Source organism: Pelodiscus sinensis, chromosome 10 (genome assembly GCF_052426305.1).
Source record: "Pelodiscus sinensis isolate ZL-2025 chromosome 10, ASM5242630v1, whole genome shotgun sequence".
Taxonomy (NCBI): Eukaryota; Metazoa; Chordata; order Testudines; family Trionychidae; genus Pelodiscus; species Pelodiscus sinensis.
In genome coordinates, this window is record NC_143061.1 from 56,038,885 (window position 1) to 56,053,698 (window position 14,814).

At 64.1% G+C, this 14,814-nt stretch overlaps 1 protein-coding gene across 2 annotated transcripts; it reads left to right on the forward strand.

Moving 5' to 3' along the window:
- The first annotated feature begins 1,593 nt into the window (after window positions 1-1,593).
- Window positions 1,594-14,764, forward strand: TM4SF19 (transmembrane 4 L six family member 19). Of its 2 annotated transcripts, XM_075937190.2 has the most exons (6): window positions 1,595-2,031; window positions 5,839-6,033; window positions 8,996-9,073; window positions 10,499-10,656; window positions 11,908-12,097; window positions 13,084-14,764. In XM_075937190.2, the coding sequence occupies exons 2-5, from the start codon at window positions 5,857-5,859 to the stop codon at window positions 12,095-12,097; spliced, it is 603 nt and encodes a 200-aa protein (XP_075793305.2). In that variant the 5' UTR covers window positions 1,595-2,031; window positions 5,839-5,856; the 3' UTR covers window positions 13,084-14,764. The 2 variants fall into 2 exon arrangements, with proteins under 2 accessions (XP_075793304.2, XP_075793305.2); XM_075937189.2 differs by having other exon boundaries at window positions 1,594-6,033.
- The last annotated feature ends 50 nt before the right edge of the window (window positions 14,765-14,814 follow it).

Below are 14,814 nucleotides of genomic sequence, written 5' to 3' on the forward strand. Positions count from 1 at the left end.
CCCAATGGTCTGTTAGGGGCTTGCCCTTGACTCCCCCTTGCCGCAGCCCAGCCACCCCCCTGCCACGGGGACCCCTGCAATGGCCGCCCTGGGACCCCAGGCGGCTGGCCAGGTGCTGTGCCCTGGGGGAGGTGGGTTTTCCTGGCCCGTTGGCCGAGGCAGGGAGAGAGTTGAGGAGCAGGAAGCCAGTCACCCCTAGACTCCCCTCCCTTCCCATTTCTCACCATCCCAGGGCTCCCCCCGTCTGTCCTCCTCCCCAGGCACCTCTCCTGCACGGGGGCACCAGAGCCTTGCGTGTATCTGCTCCTCCCCCACCCTCCCAGCACTTGGGCGCACCATGAATCTGCACCGTCCAGCGACCGATGTGTTTCCCCGCGTCACGTCGCCATGTGGCCCGGCCGGGCTCAGGGCACCTCCCACCTGCCGTTCTCGCACGTGCTGTGCTGGCAGACGCAGGCGTGTGTGCCCGGCCTCTGGAGGAGAGTCTGGGCTTCCTTGCGTGTTGGCAAAAGCAAAACCCACTGCGCACGTGAGTGTGCGTCCGAGAACTTCCCTGCCCGGCCGTGGCACTGCCACGCAAGTGGGGTTAGACACCTGCCTAAGGGCACAGCCCGTGCCGAGAGCATGGAGGCAAGCCCCCAGCCCCGCCCCCCAGCACCATGGGGAGGGAAGGGTGTGCGCAGCCCTGGCCTTGGAGCACCGGGAGGGCGGGTGGCAGGTGGCCCCAGGCGCCCCGTCCCTGGAGCACCGGGAGGGCGGATGGCAGGAGGCCCCAGGCGCCCCGTCCCTGGAGCACCGGGAGGGCGGGTGGCAGGTGGCCCCAGGCGCCCCGTCCCTGGAGCACAAGGAGGGCGGGTGGCAGGAGGCCCCAGGCGCCCCGTCCCTGGAGCACCGGGAGGGCGGGTGGCAGGTGGCCCCAGGCGCCCCGTCCCTGGAGCACCGGGAGGGCGGGTGGCAGGTGGCCCCAGGCGCCCCGTCCCTGGAGCACCGGGAGGGCGGGTGGCAGGTGGCCCCAGGCGCCCCGTCCCTGGAGCACCGGGAGGGCGGGTGGCAGGTGGCCCCAGGCGCCCCGTCCCTGGAGCACCGGGAGGGCGGGTGGCAGGTGGCCCCAGGCGCCCCGTCCCTGGAGCACCGGGAGGGCGGGTGGCAGGTGGCCCCAGGCGCCCCGTCCCTGGAGCACCGGGAGGGCGGGTGGCAGGTGGCCCCAGGCGCCCCGTCCCTGGAGCACCGGGAGGGCGGGTGGCAGGTGGCCCCAGGCTCCCCGTCCCTGGAGCACTGGGAGGGCGGGTGGCAGGTGGCCCCAGGCGCCCCGTCCCTGGAGCACCGGGAGGGCGGGTGGCAGGTGGCCCCAGGCGCCCCGTCCCTGGAGCACCGGGAGGGCGGGTGGCAGGTGGCCCCAGGCGCCCCGTCCCTGGAGCACCAGGAGGGCGGGCACTGGGAGCAGCAACCTGCCGCCCAGGGCCACGGCCAGGACGTCAGGTCTGCTGCGGTCTCTGATGTAACCGTCTCTGGCTCCAGCAGGAAGAGTCCTGCCTTGTCCCCGGCAGCCTCAGCAGGGCCGGGCCCCCAGTGCTGGAGGGTCAGGGCCTGAGGAGCAGGGACGCGCGTTAGCTGGGTTAATCCACAGGCCGGGGCTCAGAGGGAAGGGCCTTGCCTGAACAGGCTGCCCGGCTCCCCGCTGCCCGCACCGCGCCAGGCAGCTGCCACCCTCCAGCCCCCGCTCAGCTCCTGCAGGAAGCCGCTCTCTGGCTCAGCAGCGAGTCTCGCTTCCTTCCCCGGGGTGCGGCGGGGTCACCACAGCCGCGGCGCTGCCCGTCATGCGGAGGAGATGAGGTGGCGGCCGGGCGGGGGATGAGCCGACGTCCAGCCCATCTATGGGAATAACCAGCCGGCCGCCGCAGGCAATGGGGGTATAAAGGGCCGCGGCTCGGCAGGGATCTTCCCCTTTCCTCGGGAAGGGAACAAGTCGCATCAGGAGCCAGCTCCCGGCGAGGCTGCCCTGCCCGAGCGTCGCCCGGCTTCCCGGCTCAGGTGAGTGGCGGGCGAGGCCTTCTCGGGGCGGGGCGGGGTGGGGCCAAGTGCCCCTGCGTCTGTGCCCATCGGAGAGGGAGAGGAGAGTTTCCTTTGGGCACCAGTGCCTGTCGGGGGGCCAGCGGGCGTAGGGCCTCTCCCCCGCTCCAGCGCCTGCGGGGACCGGCCGGGGCCAAGGCGACCCACTGACACAGCCTGTTTGCAGGGGGGACGAGAAACCCTCCGCTGGGAAAGGAGCGGGCCGGTGCCCTTCCCCCGCGGGGGAGGCTGTGGCGCTGCCGGTGTGGGATGCAGGGGTGCCCACCTCCCGGGGGGAGCGGTGCCTTCGGAAAGCCCAGCGCGGGGCGGCGCTGCCGGAGGGCCTGGAGGCTCCAGCAGGGCGCAGACCCACTTGTGCTAGTGCGGTGCCCCCAAGGGCTCCTCATCGACCGCACGGGCCCCTGGGAGGGACGTGAATTCCCGAGGGGTGCCGCGGATCAGCCTCCCTCCCGCTCTGGCTAGCGCCCGCTCCAAGCCCACCCTGGGCGCGAACGCGCCTTAGCAGGGCACTGCGAGGAAGGGCGCACGCAGCATGCCAGGGCACGGCCGACGCTTACCCGCGGGCGGATTAGCTTCTCGCTAGCTGGGATGTTGAAGCCGAGGTTTACCTGCTTGGCTGACTAAGTGGAAACCCACGAGTGCAGGGGCGCCAGCAGGAGGCTCCTGCCCCTGCAGGGCTGCTCCTGGTCCCGGTTAGCTGGTAAGGATACCAGCTCACATCCCCAGTCGCGGGTCCATCGCCCTGGCTGGCTGGATTGTGCACGGCCCGGGCTTCGGAGCTCCCGCTTCCTTGCAACGTGCTCTAGCTCGGGGCAGAGCCCTCTCGGGGCCTGGCAGCGTGGTGGGTGCCACGTGCAGCTCTGGCAGGGCGAATTGTGCCAGCCCCTCCCGCCCTTGCGTGCTGCTCTGATGCAGGGGGGCAGAGGGGTGCAAGGGTTGCTGGGTAATGGATTCAACTTTCACTTCACCATTCCCAGTTCTGTTTTTGGAAACCAACTCCTGCCTGTGATTGCCCAATAATGGCCCAGAACCCAGGGTCGCCGCAGGAAGGAGTTGCACAGGGACAGCAGTGACACTGGCCGGGCACGAGCTGGAAGTGGGTGGCACCCAACCAGGCGTGTGCTGCCGGGAGTTAGCCGCATTTCACTTGCTGCCGCTGTTGTATGCAAAAGTGCCGGCCACAGGCAACCGCTGCAGGTCTCACGTACGCTGCCACTTGATTTGCCACAAAGTTCACTTTCTCTGACAGCAGCCAGAAAACGTGGGGTGCTGCATTACCCCATATTGTTCGTACGGCCTTGTTCTACGAAGGAAAGTGGATCTAGATCCATACTACCCAGCAATGCTGCCCCATGATGCTACGCTGCTCTTCCTAGACGCTGCCTCACCGTTTGCTAACCGAGACGTTCCAGAGAAGCTAGATGTTCAGCTGAGACCCCGACCTGCCCTCACACGATGGCTGACAGACAGGAGAGCTCCATTTCTATGGGGGTCGGCGGGTCTACCAGGACCAAGGAGAGGAACTCTGTTGAACTGACCGGTCGTTTCAAAGGGGGCCTGGTGTGGCAGAGTGGAGTCTGGCCTGAGCACATTAGGCGAAGATGAGGCCAGGAGAGGACGTTGTGGGAAGCGATGCACCCGACGCTAAATACCCTGTGAACGGGGCCCGAGGAGAGAAGCTGGAAAACCTTTGACGTGGCCGAAGTCTCCGTTCAGACGGGTGCTGGTGTGAGAGCTTGTCCCTTAGACTAAGTCTGCGCCCTGCCCCCAAAGCGCTCAGGAAAGTCTCTGCCGGCGGGTCTAAGCGCGATCCAGGGCAGTACCGTGATGGATCCCGCACGCTCTCTGCTACTGTGCCAATGATTTTCCAGGTGGAGGTGTGAAGAGCCACCTGCAGTGACGTTGAGGGGAGCTGGTCACAGGCAGTGAGAACAGCTGCATTAGCTGCCCCTTTGGTTTTCCTATTGACCAGGAACAAATTGTGATTTTTTTCCTAGTTCGATTTTGTCTGAGCAGATTTGAAGCCGGTTGCTACGACCAGTCGCCCAACAACTTCCTTGGCGTGTCCGGCCAGAATTCACCGTTTGGCTCATGCAGTGGGAGGTTTCGTTTCTGGCCTGTGGCTGGAGACCCCACTCGTTATAAGCAAGGGGCGGGGGCGGGGCATTGGTAGGAATGGCTCGGGAGAAGAGCGGCTGGTTGGCCCAAGGCAGAGAGAACGATGATCTCACCCGTGGACTGTGAGGCCCAAAGGGACCGTCATGATCATCTAGTCTGACCTGCTGCCGCGAGCCACGGCCTCAGCCTCTCCTGTGACAGCCCGGACCCGTGGCGCAGCACCGCGACGCGCTCACATCTCGACGGCAGAGCCTCCCCACCGCCACGCGTTTGAATTGAACCTGCGAGCGGCCCGGGCCCGTGCTCAGAGGCCAAGTCTCTCCAGCAAGAGGAGTGCCCCAGCCTGGTCGGCGCTCCGAGACGGCCCTGCCCGGAGGCCTGGCATGGACAGCGGGCTCCTTTCCCCGCCCCCTGCTCTGTTCTTGAGCTGGGGAGCCGGGCGAGACGCTGGGACCCTTTGGAGGCGTTTCTCGCTCCAGCGGTTCGTTGTTCTCCGCCTGGGCCCGAGTCTCGCGGGGGATGAGCGGGTCCCAGGCTGGCGGGGCTTTGTGGCCGGGACATCACTGGAGTCGCCTCACGCGTGCAGTGGACGGGTGTGCCGAGGCCTGCGCAGTTACGCCTGCTGGAGACACAGACTTGCTCTGCTGCCCTCGTGGCTGGCACAACGTCCCGGCCACGGGAGCCCAGGAATCCCCCAGAGCGACAGGAAAGCGCCTCCAGCCATTCCCAGAGCCGCCGGGCCACTTCCTTCGCTCGCTGGAATGGAAGCCCCTTCACCCCAGCGCTGAGAAGAGGAGCTGAGGCCCTGGGGCGCGAGGTATTTCTCCTGGCTTCCACTGGCCCCTGGTGCCACCGCACCGGTCTCCGCCTGCGTCCCCCTCGGTGACACGGGGCTGCTGCGAGCGCTCTGGCGGCCGCGTGCCCGGGCGGGGAGAGCAAGGCGCGGGTCAGTAACCGTCCGGGCGGGCTGGCTTCTGGCTGTTCTCGGGCAGAGGCGGCCGGGGGTTGACTAGATGCCCCTGTGGTCGCCCTCTCCTCGCCGGGCGGGTTGCTGAGGTGAGTTCTGGATCGTGTGTCCAGGGGGAGACACGTTTGGGGCGGCAGGTCAGAGCCGGTGGATGGATGGATTGTGCCCTCTCCTGGAATCTAACGGCGGGTCACTTGGGCCGGGCCCTGTGGGCGCTCGTCTTCCTTCAGAGACCTGGCTATGGAGGCCACGCGTGTCCCTTGTGCCTGGCAGCAGCAGAAATGCGCCGTTAGCGCCGCTGCTCTGCCATGTCACAGCGATGTCCCAGGCCCAGTGAGAGGGCAGGTGGGACGGGGCGAGCAGGCGAAGAGGCGAGGTCCCAGGGTTGCCAGGTGTCTGGTTCTTCTGTCAGATGGAAGGCCGGCAGGGACATTTTCCCCCTGCTGCGTTGGGCAGGGGCGGCGGGTGCAGGGGAAGTTAAAGGCGCAGGGGTTTTTTTTTCGCTCAACCAATTCCCCCCCCCCCCCCAATGTCCGGGATTTTTTGTGAAAGTATCTGGCAACCCTAGGAGCTCCTGGGGCATAGGGTGGCACCGTGCAGCCCCCTGGCCTCAGCAGAAGCTGCAGCTCCCTGGTGCCGCCCGAGGTGGGAAATGGCATCCTTCCTTTCCCCTCCCCATGCAGGCTCCCGGCTTGCCGACCATGTGTGTTGGGAAGTGCACTCGGATTCTGGGCCCCTGCCTCGTTGCCTTGGGAGTGCTGTCCATCGCTGCCAGCGTGCTGCTGCTCTTCCCCAGCGGGACGGGGCGCTACCTGGAGGAGGGCCACATCTCCAAGCGGGCCATGCAAGTGCCAGGCGTGTGGGGAGGAGGCGTAATTGTAAGTGGCATGACTCCAATCCCTTCCCCTTGCCATGTGCGTGTCTCGGCCAGAGCGCTCTGCTAGGGAGTCATGGGAGCAAGCCATAGGCATCACAGCCCTGGCCTGCCGGGTGAATCCCATACTGGCCCCGTGCCTCGGTTTCCCCACCTGTAGAATGGGGAAGTTGGTAAGCAGTGGACGTGCCAGCTCCATGCGGTACCCCCTGGCTGACATTCGCTGGGCTGGGCAGGGCGACCCCCTGCTGCCGATCAAACGCCAGGACGCCCCCTTCTCCTCACTGGTGGCTGAAGCGAACGTGCTCCTCCCACCCACGTAGTGTGCAGGCCCGACCTGGCGCCAGCCCAAGGACTCGCAGCCACTTGAACGGGCTTTGGCTCAGAGTGTCGCAGGCAGAAAATCGCTCATGTACAAACCTCTTGGCACAACGAGCAGCCGAACGTGATTGGTCCTTCCCCTGCATGCCCTTAGCTGGGATCAGGGCCGTCTGTGTCGCCCAGGAACCTCTCGCTGCGCCAATCGAACCAGCTCCCGCTGCCTGCCAGGGAGGCCGTTTTAGGCCTCGCCAGGTTCACGGGGACACTTCTAGGCCCGAGGGACACGATTGCCCTCCAATTAGCGATGCCAGTGGGTAACTGGTATCCCCCTGACCGGGTGATGCTCACAGGTAACCAGTTAAACTCTGGCCAGGCCAGGAACCAGTTACCTGGAGGACGGTGGCTCCTATGAGCCCTAGCTACAGCCCAGAGCCAGGTGCATGGCTCGGTGCCAAACCGAATCCAGAGATGATGCTGAGTAACTGCTTCACATGCTGCTCTTGTGGCGTTTCCGACTTCCACGGGCAGCAAACCAGGCTGGATTTGATTTAAATCACTAGTCAGGAAGATTCCATGTAATCGTGGTTTTCCACATAGAAGTGCAGCCTTGTCGGTTGCCATAACCTTCGTACGCCAGCGTCACAATTCGAAGATCAATGGCGGGTTCCTTTTTACGGGTTTACACACTCGACATTTTCCAAGAGGGATTTATTTTGGCAACGTTTCAGATTAGCTCTACTGCTAGATCAGAAAATGAACGATGGATTGGTTATTTCATTTACCAGAGGTATTTCTGAAGCCACTGGGAGGCGAGCGATCTCCAATTCAACAGATCAATCACTAATATTTGGAGCATTTTGTTCCATGACGTATTAGAAGGACAACATCACCAGACAGACATTTACCTTGTTTTAGTTAACTAAAGAAACAACGTTATGTCTTCTGCATTTTTTCTTTAACAGCAAACATATAATATTTTACCAAAACAAGCAGATGGACTTTTGAATGTAGTTACACTTTCAAGTTTTTAAAAATCAAGTTTGTTTTTGTTTAAATTGTTTTTAACTAAAATAGTTACATGAAACATTTTTTAAACAAAAATTAAATTGATTGTGAGCCAGGTCCACCTGAGGGACTTGAAATATTGGCTTCTGCTTATTGAACTTTTAGAGCCTTTGTACTTTTAGAGAGAGGTTAGGGATTGACTCTGTGTCCACACATGTTCAGAACGCCAATCGGGTTGAAGTCTGTTATTTCTAAAGTATCTAAAAGGGTGTCACAAGGAAGAGGGAGAAAAATGGTTCTTCTTGGCTTCTGAGGACAGGACAAGAAGCAAGGGGCTTAAACTGCAGCCAGGGAGGTTTAGGTTGGACATTAGGAAAAACTTCCTGCCTGTCAGGGTGGTCAAACATTGGAATAAATTGCCCGGGGAGGTTGTGGAATCCCCATCTGTGGAGATATTCAAGAGCAGGTTAGACAGACACCTGTCAGGGATGGTCTAGACGGTACCGAGTCCTGCCATGAGGGCAGGGGACTGGACTCGACCTCTCGAGGGCCCTTCCAGTCCTAGTATTCTAGGATTCTCCCTCTGTGTCTCTATATATTTATTTATTTAAAAACATTTCTGCTGTAAGCAAGCATGCTATCTCTGGAGACACAAATACACAGGCTGAGAACTGCAAAAGCGTCTCTGATGGTATCTTCTACTCTGAGCACCACGTCCAAGTGGGTAGATAAAAGATTAACCTAAATCATCCATATTGAAGCCTCTGGAACCCCCTGAATGTGGGTCCCTAATCGATGACTGATTGGAACTCACTCAAGACTTTTCCTAAACACATGGCAGGAACTAGACTGTATAATCTCTAGGCCATGAGGAGCCATCCTTGAGCTATGATGTATCTTAATTAAAACTGTCTTTACATAGTTTTTTTCCTCAAAAAGCATTTTACCAAGAAAATCCAATTACAATTTTTTAAAAAGTTTGATTTTAAAAGCCATTTTTAAGAACCCATTGATTTGTATCCACCCTGCAGCCAATGTTTGCTCTGAAAGCAAAGCCAAGCCACCGGATGCGGTTCACAGATAGACGCGGGACGGCCTGTTGCCCGGATTCTCACCTTTGCCCTAATCCCCCGAGGAGCTGGACGTCCTTCTGCTCCCCCAAAACCAACCCCCTTTGCCCTGGCCCCGCCTTGCCCCTCCTCCGAGGCCCCACCCCCGCTCCCCCCATCCCCCCCCTGCCCCCAATGCTTGCTCTTCCCACCCTCGCTCCCTCCGGACTGAGGAAGGAGGTTGGGTGTGGGGGCTCTGGCTGGGAGGGCAGACTCAGGTGGGCTGGAGAGGCGGGGCTTGGGGTGCAGGAGGGGCAGGGGGCGGGGCCCGGGCAGCTCCCAGCCAATGAATGAAGGCCTTGGCGGGGCCCGGCATAGCGCGGGGGCTGCCCACCGGCACCTCGCAGGACGCGGCCTCGTCACGCCAGCGGCAGGGGTGGCTCGTGGACGTTGCCTGCGGACCAGGGGAGAGGACTCCCCGCGGCCGGGGCGTCCCGCTCACCCGCAGGGCCGGATTAAGGGGGGCTAGCCGGGGGCGCCAGAATTCCCCGGTCCGGCCCTGCTCACCCGGCCTCATTTCCTCTCTCCCAGGTCCTTCTGGCCGCAGCGCAGATCTCGGCTGTGGGGTGGTGCAGCGACCGGGCCTCCCGCTGCGGAACGTGCCGGAACGTAAGGCCACGACTCATTGCACTTGTGGGAATGTTCTTGGCCGAGCTGCGCCAGCCCCCCGGCTCGAGTGAGCGGCCCGGCTCCGCGTGGCCGGGCTCTGGAGCCAACAGGGCTGTGCTCGCGTAGCCCCGGCGGGAACGAGCCGTCCTGCAGACCCACAGGAAGAAACCGGCCACTGTTTCAACGGGGCAGGCGGCCCAATGAGCAGCAGTTACATAGGACAGAGGAAGGGTGGTCCAGTGGTTAGAGCACCAACCTGGCACTCTGGAGACCTGGGTTGAGCTGCTTGCTGGGGCGCCAACCCCGCCTATCTCACCCCCAATTACAGACACTTTGGGGAGTCCCCTTGGTCCACTTCGGTGCAGCTTGTGGGGCGCCGCCGCTCCTGGAATGGGGCAGATGGGAGCCCAGGGAGTGAGCATGCGTCTGGCCGGGCCCAGGGCTTTTTGGGCCCCCTCGTGCACAGGGGCGTGCATTGCACGCCACTACAGATGTGCAGCCAGGGTGTTTGCACGGGGAGGGTCCACATGCCAGCGATTCAAGTGTGGGGCTGACCCGGGAGTGATGCTGCACGGCCCGTTACCCGCGGGGTGAGGGGCGGGGTCTCGAATGGTAGAAACAGCGTGTCCGTCTCTAGGGCGGTTGGGGGCGGCCGCCCCACACTTTGGGGGCCCAGGGCAGTCGCCTCAACCGTCCCATTGGCAGGGCCCAGGGTGGCCCGGGGGCTTACCTGAGGGAGGGGCCTGGTGCATCGCCCCACGGATCCAGCAGCTTGCTCTGCTCCACCCCACTGCCCATCTCCTGGCCCTGGCGCCTGCCACCAATGAGGGGGGGAGGGGCTTTCATTGCTTGTAGGAGTGGCCTTTGGGCAAGGAGGCGGAGCAGGGGGCGTGGCTTGGAAAGGGTGGGGCAGAGGTGGGGGTGGGCGGGGCCTGCAGCAGGCGGGATGGCTTTGGCCCCACCACCCTTATTCCGATGCAGAGCTGAATGTGATTTTCACAAGAGCTTGTGCAACGCTGAGGCCTTCGTCCCCGCTCGCGGCTCCCTCCCGTCTCCAAGCAAATCCAGCCTGAAGCAGGCTGCCCGGGGCGGCCTAGGCCCCAGGCTCTTCTGTGCCCGGGCCGGGGGCTCCTGTGGGGGGCGCTAAGAGCACGGGGCCTCCTGCAGCACAGAGCAGGGCTCCAGCAGTGGCGCCAGGCGCAGGGCAGGGGTCTCGGGGTACCGGCTGCAGCGGGAACGCGGCTCTGGCTGGTCCTGCTCCTACAGGGGCTGCCACCGGGGTCGCCTGCTTCTTCCAGCCCTGGCGCTGCGCACGAGGCCGGTGGAGACCTCGCGGGCCTGGCGCCCGCTCTGCCCAGGGGAGCCGGCCTGTGCGGGCAGAGCCGTGCGCTGGACTGACGAGCTCCGTGCTCTGCCTTCCCCCAGATGTTCCTTTCCATCGTCCTGTCGGGGCTGGCGCTGCTGGGCTCCGCCGCCTGCTTTACCATGTCGGGCCTGGGCCTAACCGACGGACCCCTCTGCCTGCACAACCAGACCGGAGACCTGCAGTGGGATTACCCCTTCCTCAGCATAGAGGCCCACAGGTAGCACGAGCGCGGCACGGCCGGGCAGCAGCAGGGCTAGAGACCGGCTCCGCAGAGCCCGAGGGGGCGCTAGAGACCGGCTCCGCAGAGCCCGAGGGGGGCGCTAGAGACCGGCTCCGCAGAGCCCGAGGGGGCGCTAGAGACCGGCTCCGCAGAGCCTGAGGGGGGCGCTAGAGACCGGCCCCGCAGAGCCCGAGGGGGCGCTAGAGACCGGCCCCGCAGAGCCCGAGGGGGCGCCAGAGACCGGCCCCGCAGAGCCTGAGGGGGGCGCTAGAGACCGGCCCCGCAGAGCCTGAGGGGGGCGCTAGAGACCGGCTCCGCAGAGCCCGAGGGGGGCGCTAGAGACCGGCGCTACAGAGCCCGAGGGGGGCGCTAGAGACCAGCGCCGCAGAGCCCGAGGGGGGTGCCAGAGACCGGCTCCGCAGAGCCTGAGGGGGGCGCTAGAGACCGGCCCCGCAGAGCCCGAGGGGGTGCTAGAGACCGGCACTGCAGAGCCCGAGGGGGCGCTAGAGACCGGCTCCGCAGAGCCCGAGGGGGGCGCTAGAGACCGGCACTGCAGAGCCCGAGGGGGGCGCTAGAGACCAGCGCCGCAGAGCCCGAGGGGGGTGCCAGAGACCGGCTCCGCAGAGCCTGAGGGGGGCGCTAGAGACCGGCCCCGCAGAGCCCGAGGGGGTGCTAGAGACCGGCACTGCAGAGCCCGAGGGGGCGCTAGAGACCGGCTCCGCAGAGCCCAAGGGGGGCGCTAGGCACTGGCGCCGTAGAGCCCGAGGGGGGTGCCAGAGACCGGCTCCGCAGAGCCCAAGGGGGGCGCTAGGCACTGGTGCCGTAGAGCCCGAGGGGGGTGCCAGAGACCGGCTCCGCAGAGCCCATGGGGGACTCTAGGCACCGGCGCCGTAGAGCCCGAGGGGGGTGCCAGAGACCGGCTCCGCAGAGCCCGAGGGAGGTGCTAGGCACCGGCGCCGTAGAGCCGGTCGCCCAGGGGAAGCTCTCCCCAGCGCTCCACCGAGCTGGGACTCGGGGGGCTGGAAAGCCTGAAATTCGTGCACTGCCGAGCGCAGGCCGCTCGGGGGGCGGGCGAAGACGGGCCCTACGTGTGTCCCGTCTAAGAGGGGGAGGCTTTGCTGGCCCGATAGCGCCCAGCACAGGCAGCTGCGGGCTCCCAGGGCCTTCAGGAAAGCCAAGGAAGAGCGGAGCAGATGTTCCCGCCCCCCCCGCCGTGGTCCCAGCGCTGTCCCTTGGGTCTCTCATCAGTGCGCAGAACTACCTGTATGAGCCGTCGCTCTGGACCTCGGTCTGCATCGAGCCCCCGAACGTCGTCGCCTGGAACGTCTCCTTCTTCTCCGCCCTGCTGCTCGTCAGCGCCGCCGAGATGGTCCTGGCGTCTCTTCAGATCCTCAACAGCTTCTTTGGCTGCCTCTGCGGCCTGTGCGAAGGCAAATAGGTAACGTCTCCCCTTGGAGCCCCTGCCCTGCTGCGCTCCCTGTGCACACGGGCCCAGGCACAAACTCCCGCCGGCTCCCCCGTGTCCTGCGACCGCCCCAGCGCCGAGGGGCCCTCTGCCCCGGCCAGCTCACTCAGCGCAGGAGGTGCAGGACACTGGAGCTTGGCTGCCTGCCCCGAGTTCCCCTTCGGCTGGCCTGGAGCGACGGGCTGGGCGTCGAGCAGCCGTGGATGCGCAGGGAGACGTCGAAGGGTTCAGTCGCTGTTGGTAACAGTTGATTTCACCATGCGCACACTCGCCCCCTCGTGCACCCACCCCCACATACACACAACCCACGCACACCCACTCTTGTGCACACCCACCCCCACGTGCATACCACACTGTGCACACACCTGCCCCGCACACACACCCACACTGCATGCACACCACCCCTGCATACACTCCCACGTGCATACCCACACTGTGCGCACACCTGCCCCGCACACACACCCACACTGCATGCACACCACCCCTGCATACACTCCCACGTGCATACCCACACTGTGTGCACACCCGCCCCACACACACCAGCCCCCACATGCACCCCACTGTATGCATACCCACACTGCACTCACACCCACTCCCCGTGTGCACACCCCCACATGCACCCACCCCTGCATACACACAACCCCCGCACGCACACCCACTCCCCACATACACCCGTGTGCATACCCACGCTGAGCTCACACCTGCCCCACACTGCGTGCACGCACACCCTTCGCACACAGGCGCGCACTAACCCGATGGCTAGCAGCGACCTGGGAGTGTGACCTGGCCACGCTGCAAATCCCCCTTTGCTCCGCCGCCCCAGCGCGTCCCGGGCACGCCTGGCAGGAGGCGCAAAAGCGGGAGAGCCGGGTGCGGCTGGGAAGTGCCCTTGTCCCATCCCCTGCCCGGCCCTGAGCGATCTGGACGGGCCGCACTGAGCGCCCCTCTGCTCCCTGCAGGTGCAGCCCAGGAGGAGGCGGCGCTAGCGCGGGAGAGCCAGGCGCCGTCGGCCGGGTTCTCTGCACACGCCGCAGCGAGACCCGCCGGGGCAGGACGGGATCCCGAGTCCCTGCGGTTCCGTCCGGGCGGCGGCCGGGCCTCTCGACGAGGCGTGAGACTGGACGTGGAGGGCGGCGGGTTCGCCGCGGCAGAGCCCAGGTGAGCCCCGAGCCGGCGATTGAGGGACGGGGGCCTGGGCCGGGACCAGCCCCTCTTCTGGCCTTTCCGAGGACAGAGCCGAAGCGCCCGCCGCCCCTGCTGCTGTTTGCACGGCCCCTGGCTCGGCATTCGCCCACCCGCCCTTGGCTGCACCGTCTCTGCGGGGCGCACCGGGCTGGAGCCTGCCGGCTGGGTGCGACCAGGGAGAGACGCCGCTTCGGGGCCGGGGGCCGCGCCCTCCCGGGGCAGCGCACTGGACGGCCCCTGTCCCGCGGCGTGGGGCGCTCGGGTGGCTCCGCGCGTGCTCTGATGGGGAAGCCCGGGGAGGCCGAGTGCGAGGCTCGTGGGGCCCGGCCCAGTCCCCCTGATGCCAGCCGGGCCCCTGCAGGGCGCTGGGGAGCGGCCCGGAGCCCCGCTGGCCTGTGCCCCCGTGCGCCGGGGCGGGCTCCGGTTTCTTGGGGCGCTTTTCAGCCGAGGGGCGGTGCCGTCGGGTCGCGGGAGCTCGTGTGCGGCGGGGACGGCCACAGGCACAGGCCCCCGACGCCCGGCCCGGCCCAGACAGACCCCGCGGGGAAGCAGCTTGAGCGGCCGCTTTGCGGGAGGCGTCCAGGCTCGGGCGGCTGGCCCCGGCCCGGGGTCTTCGCCTGCGGCCAGGGCCGGGTGTCCACGGGCGCCGCATCTTCTGCCTCACGCGGGTTCGCTGGCGGCAGAGCGGGGCTTTGGCTGCTTCACTCCGGCGGGTCGTTACCTCCCTCGCTCCCGCCCGGCGGCACTGGCGGGCAGGCAGCTCCCTCCACGGGCCGCACAAGCCAAACCCGATCGCTTTCGGGGCCACCGCGGGGTCCCAGACGGTTTGTCGAGCAAAAAAGAAAAAGCATCTTAGGTGCCAGGCAGAAGGCACCGCTACCGGCGGACACCGGGCGCCCCTCGGGCCACCAGAGAAGAGGTACTTTGTCGGGATGTTGTCGTTATTTATTATTGTAGATTGTGTTTGAGGTATGTTTTTAATATTACAATTATTTGTGTCACATTATTTGCTCATAAATAATTTTTAAATTAATTTTACATCTTTTTTATTTAAATATAAATGTAAGGTCCTTTTTGTATATGCTACGTAACTTATTTTGTTGAAATAAAAACAAGTATAGACCATGGTTAATCAAATGGAACAGGTTTCTGTGAAAATTTCAGATATTCTGTAAGTTTGAGATTTTGCATAAACATATAATATAAAATTAATATACATTTAGGCTGTGTCTAGACTGGCAAGTTTTTCCACAAAATCATCTGCTTTTGCAGAAAAACTTGCCAGCTATCTACACTGGCCGCTTGAATTTCCGCAAGAGCACTGAGGATCTCATGTAAGATTATCGGTGCTTTTGCAGAAATACTGTGCTGCTCCCATTCGGGCAAAAGCCCTCTTGGGCAAATCATTTGCGCAAGAGGGCCAGTGTAAACAGCACAGGACTGTTTTCCGCAAAAAAGCCCCGATCACGAAAATGGCAATCGGGGCTTTTTGGCGGAAAAGCGCG

Excerpts from the sequence above, each read along its gene's own strand:
- TM4SF19 (XM_075937189.2), top strand. The coding sequence starts at position 5,464 with ATGTCACAGCGATGTCCCAGGCCCAGTGAGAGGGCAGGTGGGACGGGG. Across the intron at positions 6,034-8,995 it reads TGTGGGGAGGAGGCGTAATT|GTCCTTCTGGCCGCAGCGCA; the intron begins GTAAGTGGCATG and ends CCTCTCTCCCAG. Across the intron at positions 9,074-10,498 it reads GCTGCGGAACGTGCCGGAAC|ATGTTCCTTTCCATCGTCCT; the intron begins GTAAGGCCACGA and ends GCCTTCCCCCAG.